Source organism: Schistocerca piceifrons, chromosome 11, assembly GCF_021461385.2.
Source record: "Schistocerca piceifrons isolate TAMUIC-IGC-003096 chromosome 11, iqSchPice1.1, whole genome shotgun sequence".
NCBI classification, from domain to species: Eukaryota; Metazoa; Arthropoda; class Insecta; order Orthoptera; family Acrididae; genus Schistocerca; species Schistocerca piceifrons.
Window position 1 is genome coordinate 158,490,752 of NC_060148.1, and position 13,070 is coordinate 158,503,821.

The following is a 13,070-nucleotide window of genomic DNA, read 5'->3' on the forward strand; positions in this document are numbered from 1 at the left end:
AGCGAGGAAGATGTGAGATAGCGAGATTTGTATGGATGTTGAAGGCTCTATCTGCAACGGGAAAGCTCATTTTAGTGATTGTTGTGCAGGACAGAATCTAAACAGATTTGTTGCAGCAATGTGCTCGTCTGCTCTTCAGGAAATATCTAACCTAGAATTAATAAGACACTGGAAAATCTAACCTATAATTCCTTGATTTGAAAATGATGTTTATTCATCACAGTGAAATGGAATGTACCTCATTGCATTTGGCAGTCACTACAGAATTTTAAAAAAGTTGGTAAAAGTGGACTGGCCTGCTGACTGGAATACTATTGATGAATATGCGAGAAGGGGGTGACAAACCTTATATTGTTCGTGAAATAACCCGTGAAAAGATTACCAATTGACAGTATCATATGATTCGCTATGTTGCCGTTTCGAAATATGTGAACAAGAAACTAGTCAGGTGGCTAAGACCGAGGGAGATGGTGCAGTGGTTAGCACACTGGACTCGCAATTGGGAGAACGATGGTGCAGTCCAGTATCTGAGAACAGAGATTAAGGTTTTCCGTGAGATCCCTAAATAGCTCCAAGCAAAAGCTGGGGTGTTCCATTTCAAACGGCACGGCCGATTTCCTTCCCCATCCTTAACACAGTCCGAGCTTGTGAACTGTCTCTAATGACCTTGATGTCGATGGGACGTTAAATCTAATCTTCCTTTCTTCTTCGCATGGGAATATCATAAAACAGCGTCCATTTGTTACGCTATTTAAAGAAACTTTGAAGAGTAGTTTAGAGCTCATAACTCTAACAAGAAAAATCAACAAGTTCTCACTGTCAAGCACTTTGTGCATGCCCGTCCTGCCTGTAACAAAGGAAAGTTATGACGATGTGATGTCCATGTTCAGAATAGTGCTTCCCATACAGTACAGTGAAGATTTAAAATTCCAAAAACTTTCAAACGCATTCCTTCAGTAACAACTATTTTACGTTATCTCGTTGTTGTACTAAAATAGCGATAAGGGTTTACCAAAGGGATAGAATATCCCATGGAATTTAATTTTCGCATTTTATCTTTCCCTTTCTACCTTACTGCTTGTCTCTCAGCCCACGGTATAGAGCTTCGTCTTGGTGGAAGTTCTTTGTTTTAGCCGGTGTCAGTGTGTAGTCAGCTGCAACCTCGTGACTTTGCGGACATTTGTGTGAGACATTCTCGTGGTAATTTATAAGCGTTTATAAACTGCAAACGACATTGAGTGAAAAAATTGTTCCGGGAGTAAATTAACACGGTATTTCATGTCTATTACAATAACAGCTGAGTTGATGACGGTGTGTGAATGTCGTAATTTTTCAGGTTATGTTCATAACAGCCAAATACCTGATTTATTAGTGGTTGCTATTTTTGGCCTGTCCGGTAAAGTCGCTACGTGTATCTTCATAAAAGAAACGGTTGAGATTATGATGTGTTGTCAGGAGCAGTTTGCCTATGCAATGATTTCCGTCATGTATTTCGTGACTGACGGGAAAAGGCGGACAGTGAAGTTCAAACATTCGCTATGTTAGTGCGGTTATGTTGACTTAGTGTCATAATGTTCGTGATGATAATTTGCTGTGATCTGATGTAGACATAGAGCGGCGCCAGATTGTAGTGCTAACGTAAGCATTTTTTTCAATTCATGGTTTGAGCAAGTTCACATGAAAGGAAATGCTGTAATTATGTTGAATTTTGTTAGTTTTCACTGTGCTTTGATTATTCGTGTCGTTATATTCGTGTAATCATGTGTAAATACCATTTTGTTGTAGTGTGTGGGTTTTAATGGACTACTGTGTAAGAATACTGTAATTTAGGAACTGGCGAAATACGAGGTACAAATTAACTGTAATTCGTCAAACATAAATCATTACATGTCATCAGAACTCAGATCACTCATCATAGTTACAGTTAGTAGGAAGTAGTTTCAGTAAATCAGTTTCGTAAGAAAAAACTCACCAGTGTTTAATCTTGATGGTAATTAAAAATGAGAGCTTTCGCATTGCAGTGTGCAATCTACGTTACATGTTTATGGTTTTCTTTAATAGCAGGTTAAGATTCCAAAATGATGCTTATGGTAAATTGTGTATACAACGGTGAATGAATACAGATGGAGATAGTTTCAGTAATACCTATGTTAAATATGCATAGTCATTGATAAACAATCTGTATGTCCAGATTTTCATCATGTCCCTATTGGACTGAAAATAACACAACGAACAAAGTGTACAATGAAATATTTGCTGTTATCCAGTAATTTCTCTTCGATCTATTGACTGTTTTGATTGTTTGTAATACTGAAGTTAGTGTATGCACAAGAAAATACACATCTTCCAAAACTGCCACATAGGACAGTATCTACAAGCCAGTGTTACAAAGAACCAGTAGCAACTGTAAATACTCCATTTCCAGTGCATGTTATTTTGATTGTTCTCACTCTTCATGACATGAAAAATGTAAATGAGCTTATATCACTGAACACACTTTTCCTCGGCCACTTTGAATCTGTTTCCTGTGTAATCGCTCATCTACTGCGTGCAGTAGATGAGTGAAAATACTGCCTTTGAGCGATACCTCATGGTAACAATGGAAACAGAGTGCACCTATTCTTATCTGATTGCTTTTCTTTTTCAGACTGTAGAACTGAAGCCATGGACCAGTACCCAACTATGTGGATAAAAAAAGAGGAAACAGATGAAGTAAAAATTGAGTTACACTCCATGGTGAGTAGCTTACTCATATTTCTTAACTGTGTTTCATTAATTTATGTGTATAGTGTGTGAACACACAAAATTCATGTCATACTGCTGGAAACGAGTAATTGTGTTTACTAAACTGATGAACATTGTCTTAAATATGACACGTTGCACAGTTTGAAATAAGCCTTGTATTAAACCTCACATAGAACTGAGCAAGAGTTTCAATTTAATGTTCAGTAAACATGGAAAACCTTAATGCACAATCCAGTTACACTGATAAGGTGGTTGCTATAAAGTGGGTATATTCTGCTCTGATATGTCTTTTAAATGACAACCTTAATGTGCAGCTTAAGAATAACTAACTATAGTGAATGTTAAGTGCCATTACATTTATAGATGGTATGGCTGCAGTTAATGCATTATTACAGTGTATTGTGGTGTGGAATGAGAATTGTCATTTATTTATTGATGATGTAAAATACGTTAATTGTAAATAACTTTAAAGTCACATTCGCATGGTCACCAACCTGAGATGTACATTTTGTAGGACTATTAACATTAGGTGTTGATTTTGAATATGTGAACAAAGTGTAAGTAGAACTGTCAGCACTAAAGTTAAATTTCAGACAAATATCACCTGGAAGCATAAATTGGTACACAGCTGGTAGGTGCAGAATCAATTTGTATGTCGGCAGCAGTTTTGATGAAGCAGTGGGGTTACATATTAAATATTGATAGGTTTATTCATAATCACTTTCTGCGTTTGCTGAACATTGTTACACACATTGTTTGTGAAACTGGCAGATTGTTAGTTAATGCTGTCAATAATCTTACATATACATGTCACTTAGAATCTGATGTAGTGCAACTGTTTGTAAGGTATTTGGCTATCAGCAGGCAAACAAATTCACTTGGTCCCATTAATATTTTTATTCTGCCAACCAGAACTGAGGGTCCTGAGACAATCACACAAACTACTTTTCAACTATCTGTGCTGAACAAGTCTGTTTAAACATCCATCTTGGGTGCAACTGCAGAAGTACTGTGATAGCATTAATGCATTTGCATTTGAATATATGTGAGTGTTTTATTATAGTTTGTACAAACTATGTGCGGCAATTCATTTGATGAGAAGTATCAGTACAGTAGACCTAAACCATCACCGTGAGGAAATGATAAGAAATTAAATATACTAAATTTTATTAAATACAGTAAAAGATTGGTTAGACCCAACATAGTTCAGGCTTTGGCTTTTACCCCTGGCATAATGATTGTTTGACATATAGAATGATATGTATGCACAACACACAGCATGTGAATGAAAAGCAATTTGAAGAATCATTCACCTTGGACCTGAACCACAGAACTATTCAAATGCTAGAAGGTTAAAATGGGGTGCTTAGCCCCCATTGAAATATTGGTTGTGGTGACTGACCCATAGTGCAGCTCAAGGCCTAGCCTAGGTTGAAAGGTGGCAATGTGGGTGTGAGCTGACAAAGCCTAGAAATGTGAAAGCCAAATAAAGGATGTAGCAAATTGACCAGTAGCACAGCCTGTCTACTAAAAAATCCAAATGGTGCCTAGATTGTAACTTTTACCCACAATAAGTCTTCTCTTACAATGTGTGCTGAGTTAGTTGATGCACTGAACTTCCTTATGACCTTAAGAGATGCATGTAGATGTTATATCAATTGAGACACCTTTGCCAAATTAATTAAAACTTAATTTTTGATTGGTGTATAGTTTGGGCATGACATGCTGGGAAGTAAAGGCTCAAAATTATTCGATAATTATTGAAGCATTTCAATTTAAACAAACTTTGACAACATTTTACACCTTTATTCTTAATGTTTATATATTTATTTCAAACAGTCACCCTGGCACTGAACACCTTTCTCCCAATGAGACACCAGGTTGTTGGTGTCATTACTGTAGAATGTTTGATTTTGTTGATAGCTCCACAGCCTCACCTCTGCTCACACCAATACATCACTATTATCCTGGAAGGTGTTCTTTAGGCTTTGGAAACAGTTGAAAATTCATTGAATCAAGCCAGGACACTATTGCGGAGGATCAATAATATTGAATCAAAGGTGTCAGACTGTTGCAGGTTGTGTATGGTCTGGCGTTGTCATGTTGAAGGAAAGGGTGCCCCGTGTGTGTGTGTGTGTGTGTGTGTGTGTGTGTGTGTGTGTGTGTGTGTGTGTGTGTGTGTGTGTGTGTGTGTGTGTGTGTGTGTGTGTGTGTGAACTATTTGAATTAGTGCTGTTTGAGGATTTTTTCACATGTCAACATGGTTAAATAACACACCCATCTTACACACTGTAATTCAAAGCTTTTCAGCTGGAGGGTTCTGCATATTTTCAGAAAAGTGGAAACATCAACAGAGTAATATGCGTGACAAGTAATACTTTAACTGATATAAAGAACAGAATAAAAAATTTGGAGGCATTATTTTCTGATAGACCCTTGTAATAAATTGATGCATTTGACAATTGCCTCGAATGTTGCAGAACGGTTCCATTGTTATTGCCTAGCCTCCATTTGGAAGTCATAATACTACATCCATATACACATCAGCCAAAACATTATGACTGTGGATTTGCTATCAATATAAACTCATCCAGGCAATAGCACCTAACCTTGTCTTCTAGTCACACGCATGGTGCATGGAGTATCAATGAGCATGCTGACCAGATGTAAAATAGGGACTGCACACAATCTATCTTAGTCTGACCGAGAGCAGATTTTGATGGCTGGAAGGCTTGGCAGGAGCATTTGGGAAGCTGAACAGCTTGTTGGGTGTTTGAGGAGTGTTGTGACAGTTGTCTTCAACACAGGGTGAAACAAAGGTTAAACCATGTCCAGGCATTAGGGGGTTGGGCAAGCACCTGTCAGGACAGATGGTAGACATCATAGGTTGGGCAGACTGTTAAAACAAGGCAGGCAGCAAACTATGGTGTAACTAACATCAGACTTTATTGCTGGGCAAAGTAAAAGTGTGTCTGAATGCACAATGCTCAAAACACAATGATGAGTCTGGTTAGCTGATGACCCACGAATGTGCCAGTGTTAATGCCATGACATCAACAACTTCAACTGAAATAGACATGTAAAGATTGGTGCTGGATTTGGCACAATGGCAGACCACTGCATGGTCCTGCCTTTGGGAGGGTACATTTCCATCACCCACAAAGGGAACAGTTCCTTTACTCCTGTACTGGCAGGACCTCCATTATACTCTGGGAAAAGACCATGTGGGCACCCATTGGTTCACTGGAGCTCGTGCAAGGCACTATGTTAGAAAAGGAGTATTGTAAACTGGTTGCAAACCACATCCACCTCTTACGTCATTGTTTTGATCTTCAGTCCTGAGACTGGTTTAAGGGGAGCCGGAGATGCCTATGCTGCCCATGTTAAAATCACTAAGTTTGGGGAACATTTATGAATAAACTACCAAATAGAAAAATTTGAATTTTTTTACATATAGAGTGGTTTAGTATTGCAGTTATGACAGAGGGAATTTGGAGTACATTTTCTGGTTTCCTTCCAATTATTTTTTTATTAATGATGCAAATTTTTTTACAAATAATTGCTTTATAATTAAACTGACATGAAACTACTAAACATATTGCCAAATGGCTGTGTTACAATGTTTGACCACTAGGAGTGCTGTATAAAAATTTAATCTCTCTAGCTTCAGTGGATTTTGAGAAAATGTTCCCTATATTCGAAAAATTATAATTTATAGGAAATGGCTATCAAAGTTTCTCAATACATTCCTGCACTATAGGATGGATTAACAGGGTCTTCTTCTTCATCCTCCAAAAGCTTCCTCTTCTGTCTTCTTTTCTGGCCTGTTGTTCCATCATACATCATATGCCTTTCTCTTCTTTCTGTTCCTCTTATCCTTTCTCTGTCAATATTTCTTGGTGCTCGTACAGTGTTCACCCCAGCTGTAAATACTAATGCCTTCAGAACTTCACACTTCACACTGTTCCCTTGGTTGTAGGTTGCTATTGCATCATAAATGCCAAAGTGCAGTGTTTTTATGCTTACAAAGACCCTTTTATGAATCACTTTCCAAATCAAATTGTTTACGCTCTCATTAGGATTCTGCTTCTTTCCGTGTAAACATTTGTGTAACAATTCTGGCAGTGCTAAGTCATGAAAAATTGGTTTTATTGCATTTATCACAGCTGCTGGCAAACCATGTTTGTAATCATAGTCCTTTTTTGCATTATATTTACACCAGGAATCTTTTGGGCACAGGCTGTGTTGAGGGTATTCATTGGAAGAGGCAGTATGAAGGAACAATGCCCACACTGCTTTTTGCATGTCACTAACATTACTAGCATTTTGCGTTGTAGCATACCCATAGTATCTCTGTAGACGTTCAATCACCTCATCAGTAAGCCTGCCTCTCCCTCCTATTGTCTTTCCAGCACTGAGCTTACTTGAACCCAAAGTTTGTTTGAGCCTTCAAAGCCGTGCACACATACGCTTTTGCACATGCCCAATGCATTCCAACTTTTCAACTACAAATTCATTTCCATATGGTTTCAGTTCCTCTATAGTCTTGAAACCTTTGGAGTCACCATCCCCAAGGTAGTATTTGTACCTAACGTTGTATCTGGGAACTGAACGTTCAAAAATTTGTTTCACTCCATCCACTTCCATTGCTAGACTTGATCCACTAAAATTTGCCTCACAGGTTCCACTGTGCTCTCCTTTGATTTTATTTTTGCACCTACAATGTTTTGATAATATTGCAACATCTATCACTTTGCACTATCACCACATATAGCAGTTACAACCCCATTCAGGGATTTATGACCCCTCTTTTGCCAGGAACCATCTAATGCCACTACCAAATCTGTAGAACCACTGTTAATTTCTACACATTTCTCCACTGCTTCCTTCATGGTTTTCAAAGCCACGTCTTCAACAGAGGATCCTACCAGTTCACAGTAGTATCCAAATTTGCTTGGAGGTGATGGCAAGTTCATAATACCAGAAAAGTTTACCAGCAGCAGCCGACCATTTTCCAATGGATCGAAGACCATACACAAGTCGAACATTCACATCAAACACTCTAGATGGTCCATTTTTACCAAAGAGACTGGCATGTGAATTGTAGAAAGTCACTTGATACTTGCAACATGCACAGATTATCTTCATCTCACAAGCTAAACCAAACTGCTTTGTTATCTCTAGTCCCACTCCCACACTTGAACACATTTTGCACAGAACACTTTCTTTCAGCACAGAAGATAATAATCCAATATTCAGTACTTCGTTAATATCATCACTGTCACTAACATATTCACGAAATCTGTCACTTCCACCAGTCAGCTTCTTGCTAGAAGATGTCACATGGCTATGGCCGGCCATGTGTTGCTTAGCAGAAGAACGCATGGTTTCAGCAATTGTAGTATCGCAACTTGGTATTAGTGTTAATTTTCTTTTCCCTACGTTCTTCCTCTTATATACACGGTTATTAAAACGTGGCATTGTAACCGGAACAATGCTTTACACAAGAAGTATAATACTACCAACAACAGGCGCAACACTGAACTAATTCGAAATGGTAAACAGCAAAGAGATGATGTTCCACGCTCTTAGTGCTTCACTTGTAACAAAACAATGTAGCCAACCCTTGCACACTCGCTGTATGCATAACATAAGGCGCTGTATGCGTAACAGGCCGAGAAAATCCCAAGCAGTTCGCCAGGAAGTCAAGAGAGGGTGTTAGATGCATTCAGCAGCCGCCAATTTCCTCTGCAGGCGTGGGGGAAAATGGTAATAACTCCACTTCTAGGGCGAGTAGAACAATAATTCAAAGTTTACGTTAAAGAGGAATGTTCCAATTAATTTTCGGTAGCAAAAAAAATCGTAATTTTTTTGGATTTGACCACCTCCGGCTCCCCTTAATGCAGCTCTCCATGCTACTCTATCATGTGCAAGCTTCTTCATCTCCGAGTAACTAATGCAACCCACATCCTCCTGAATCTGTTTAATGTATTGATGCCTTGGTCTCCCACTATGATTTTTACCCTCCGAACTTACCTTCAATTCTAAATTGGTGATCCCTTGACACTTCAGAACATTCCCTCGCAACTGATCCCTTCTTCTAGTCAAATTGTGCCACAAATTGCTCTCCTCCCCAATTCTATTCGGTACCTCCTCATTAATTACATGATCTACCCATCTGATCTTCAGCATTCTTCTATAGCACCATGTTTCGAAAACTTCTCGTCTAAACACTTTATTATCCATGTTTCAATTCCATACATGGATACACTCCATACAAATACTTTCGGAAAAGACTTCCTGACACATACATTTAAACTCGACGTTAATAAATATCTTTCAGACAGAAAGGCTTTACTTGGCATTGCTAATCTACATTTTATATCCTCTCTACTATGACCATCATCAGTTATTTTGCCCCCCAGATAGTAAAACTCCTTTACTACTTTAAGTGTCTCATTTCCTAATCTAATTCCGTAAGCATCATCTAATTTAATTAGACTACCTTCCATCATCCTCACTTTGCTTTAGTTGATGTTCATCTTATATCCTCCTTCCAAGACACTGTCCATTACGTTAAAGTGCTCTTGCAGGTCCTTTGCTGTCTCTGACAGAATTACGTCCTCTGCAAACCTCAGTTTTTATTTCTTCTCCTTGGATTGTTCCTACTCCAAATTTTTCTTTTGTTTCCTTTACTGCTTGCTCAATATACAGATTAAACATCATCAGGGTAGGCTACAACCTTGTCTGTCCTTTCCCAACCACTGCTACCCTTACATGCCCCTCGACTCTGCCATCTGGTTTCTGTACAAATTATAAATAGCCTTCCGCTCCCTGTATTTTACCCCTGCCACCTTTGGAATTTGGAAGACAGTATTCCATTCAATATTGTTAAAAGCATTTTTCTAAGTCTACAAATGCTAGAAATGTAGGTCAATATTGCCTCATGTTTTCCTAAATTTCTATGGAATCCAAACTTATCTTCCCCGAGGTCTGCATCTACTGGTTTTTTCATTTGTCTGCAAAGAATTTGTGTTAGTATTTTGCACCTGGGACTTATTAAACTGATAGTTCGGTAATTTTCGGACTTGTCAACACCTGTGTTTTTTGGGATTGGAATTATATTCTGCTTGAAGTCTGATAGTATTTTGCTTGTCTCATACATCTTGCTCACCAGATGGTAGAGTTTTGTCAAGGCTGGCTCTCCCTAGGCTGTCAGTAGTTCTAATGGATGCCGTCTACTCCCAGGGCCTTCTTTCAACTAAGGTTTTTGAGTGCTTTGTCAAACTCATCATGTAGTATCATATTTCCTATTTCATCCTCATCTGCGTCCTCTTCCATTTCCATAATATTGCCTGCAAGTACATTGCCCTTGTAGAGACCTTCTATATATTCCTTTCACCTTTTTGCCTTCCCTTCTTTGGTTGGAACTGGTTTTCCACCTGAGCTCTTGATACTCTTATGTGGTTCTCTTTTCTCCAAAGGTCTCTTCAATTTTCCTGTAGGCAGTATCTATTTTGCCCCTAGTCGTATATGCCTCTACATCCTTTAATTTGCTCTGTACCCATACCTGTTTTGCTATTTTGCATTTCCTGTCGATATCATTTTTGAGATGTTCGTATTCCTTTTTGGCTGCTTCATTTACTGCATTTTTATATTTTCTCCTTCCATCAATTAAATTCAATCTCTCTTCTGTTACCCAAGGATTTCTACTAGCCCTTGTCTTTTAACCTACTTGACCCTCTGCTGCCTTCACTATTCTCTCAAAGCTACCCTTTCTTCTTCTACTGTGTCTCTTTCCCATATTCTTGTCAGTGGTGTCCCAATGCTCTCTGAAACACTGCACAGCCTCTGATTCTTTTAGTTTATCCAGATCCCATCTCCTAAAATTCCTACCATTTTGCAGTTCCTTCAGTTTCAATACACAGTTCACAACCAATGAATTGCGGTCAGAGTCCACATCTGCCCCTGGAAATGTCTTACAGTTTAAAACCTGATTCCTAAATCTCTGTCTTACCATTGCATAATCTATCTAAAACCTTCCAGTGTCTCAAGACCTCTTCCATGTGTACAATCTTCTGCCATAATTCTTTAACGAAGTGTTAGCTACACTATGTGATCAAAAGTATCTGGACCCCAGGCTGAAAATGACTTTAAATTTCGTGGTGCCCTCCATCAGTAATGCTGGAATTCAATATGATGTTCGTCCACCCTTCGCGTTGATGACAGCTTCTACTTTTGTGGGCATACGTTCAATCAGGTGCTGGAATGTTACTTGGGTAACGGCAGCCCATTTTTCACAGAGTGCTGCACTGAGAAGAGGTATCAATGTCGGTCAGTGAGGCCTGGCATTCCAAAACTTTCCAAGGATGTTGTATAGGATTCAGGTCAGGACTCCATGAAGGCCACTTCATTACAGGAATGTTATTGTCATGTAACGACTCCACAACAGGCCATGCATCGTGAATAAGTGATCGATTGTGTTGAAAGGAGCAATTGCCGTCCCGAAATTGCTCTTCAACAGTGGGGAGCAAGAAGGTGCTTACAACATCAATGTAGGCCTGTGCTGTGATAGTGCCACACAAAACAATAAGCGGTGCAAGCCCCTCCATGAAAAACACGACACAAAGTTAGGCTAAGTTTCCTTTATGTCTATGGTCACAAACTTTTGACCATCAGATCTGCAGCAAAAAATGGGAAAAACATAAATACTCGCAGATTGTCTACAGCTTAAAAAAAAAAAAACAATAAAAAGACCATAATGAAAAGTACTACTGACATATTTCTGCACTTTAAATATGAAGAAGCATACCTGTTTCATAAAAACAAAGTCCTAATGTACTGCAGCCATAGTAGCATCGTTAAATGTTAAATCAGCACCAGCATCGTCAAATACATTATCAATATACCGTAACATATAAATTACATAACATGCATGAGTCATGTTGTCAGTAGTGCTACTGTTGAAAACAAGCTGCTGTACAGTAGCCACAAGATGTTTGTGTTGTAAGGTCACCAGATGTCGCTAATGTTGGCATACACTAGTTTTCAATAATTAATTGAAACAGCAGAAATAAACGGGATACAATAGTTGAAGTCTGTAATAAGCTTATAATTCATAAAAGGCATTACAGTAATAAAAAGCAGTAAAAAAAGACATAAGTAATATTGTTATAAAGAGCAAGAGTTAAGAAACAGTGGTTGACATGTGCTCAAGTGCCAATATTCTAGATAATGACGTTAATATTGAACACCAGTGACAGTGCACCTGGTAATATTAAACAACCATAAAACAAATTGCTAAAGGAGCCACAAATGAAAGAAAACATAGTGCTGCACATAATCAGTGCCCTCTGTTAGCACTAATGCCAGTATTCCACACAGGCGGGAAGTGGTTGGAGGAACGTGACCGGCAGAGGGCCCTTCGTACCATGCGGCACTCCATTGCAAGAAAATAATGATAAAATTCTGTAACAATGGGTGATCCACATTATCTGATAAATGCAGTCTATGAAATGAATAGGGAAGGAACAAGAAGATACTAGTCATGCGTAAAACATACGAAAACTAAGTAAATATGTGATGCACTCAGTACTAGGTGAACTTACCAACACACCATATATAACAGTGGCGTGCAGTGGTTAGAGTAAAACATTGTCAAATAAAGCAAAGTAGGCTTTGGGCACAGTCATTTTGCTAGTTAAGCAGTTTAGTTGGTTCTCTGATTTTTGCTTCATAAATTTCAAGCTCCTCTAAAAAATCGATTAGCTGCTCGACCATGAAATTAGTTTCCTCACCACTTGCCTAACTGTCATAGTACTTGCAGTTGATCCTGATGCAGTGTGCAATTCCTGTCTCTTGGTCTGGATAGATGTCTGCCTATTACACATTACGACCCTCTTTAAGTGTTGGCAGTATCTCAGTCGACAGACAAGATCGGTCTATCCGCTTTCGTGCTGTAAGTGTCCCTCCATGTTTCAGTGTCACTATCACATTGGAAACAGTGGACCAACGGATGTTTCGGAGTGTGGAAATCTCACACACAGATGTATTACACAAGTGACACCCTATCACATGACCACATTCGAAGTCCATGAGTTACGCAGAGCACCCGATTCTGCTCTTTCATGACTACATAGGTCCCTGATGTGGAGTACCTTGCAGTAGGTGGCAGCACAATGCATCTATATGAGAAACTAATGTTTTTGGGGTGTGTGGATACTTTTGAGCACAATGTATGATGAAGTTATGCTCTGTGCAAAATTCTATCAGATGGCTTCCTCTTTAATTCCTTACTCACATTCCATATTCACCTACTACGTTTC

General features: G+C 38.8%; 2 protein-coding genes across 2 annotated transcripts in view; both read left to right on the forward strand.

The window, feature by feature from the left end:
* The first annotated feature begins 1,143 nt into the window (after positions 1-1,143).
* Positions 1,144-13,070, forward strand: part of LOC124719888 (zinc finger protein 708-like) — a 119,661-nt gene continuing 107,734 nt past the window's right edge. The window contains exons 1-2 of the mRNA XM_047245067.1: positions 1,144-1,200; positions 2,648-2,736. Of these exons, the coding sequence (XP_047101023.1) occupies positions 2,665-2,736 (72 nt within the window). The 5' untranslated portion in view covers positions 1,144-1,200; positions 2,648-2,664. The remainder of the gene's footprint in view (positions 1,201-2,647; positions 2,737-13,070) is intronic.
* LOC124719889 (zinc finger protein 726-like) overlaps positions 1,371-13,070 on the forward strand; it is a 609,944-nt gene continuing 598,244 nt past the window's right edge. Inside the window, exon 1 of the mRNA XM_047245071.1 lies at positions 1,371-1,638. The gene's annotated coding sequence lies outside the window, so the exon portion shown is untranslated. The remainder of the gene's footprint in view (positions 1,639-13,070) is intronic.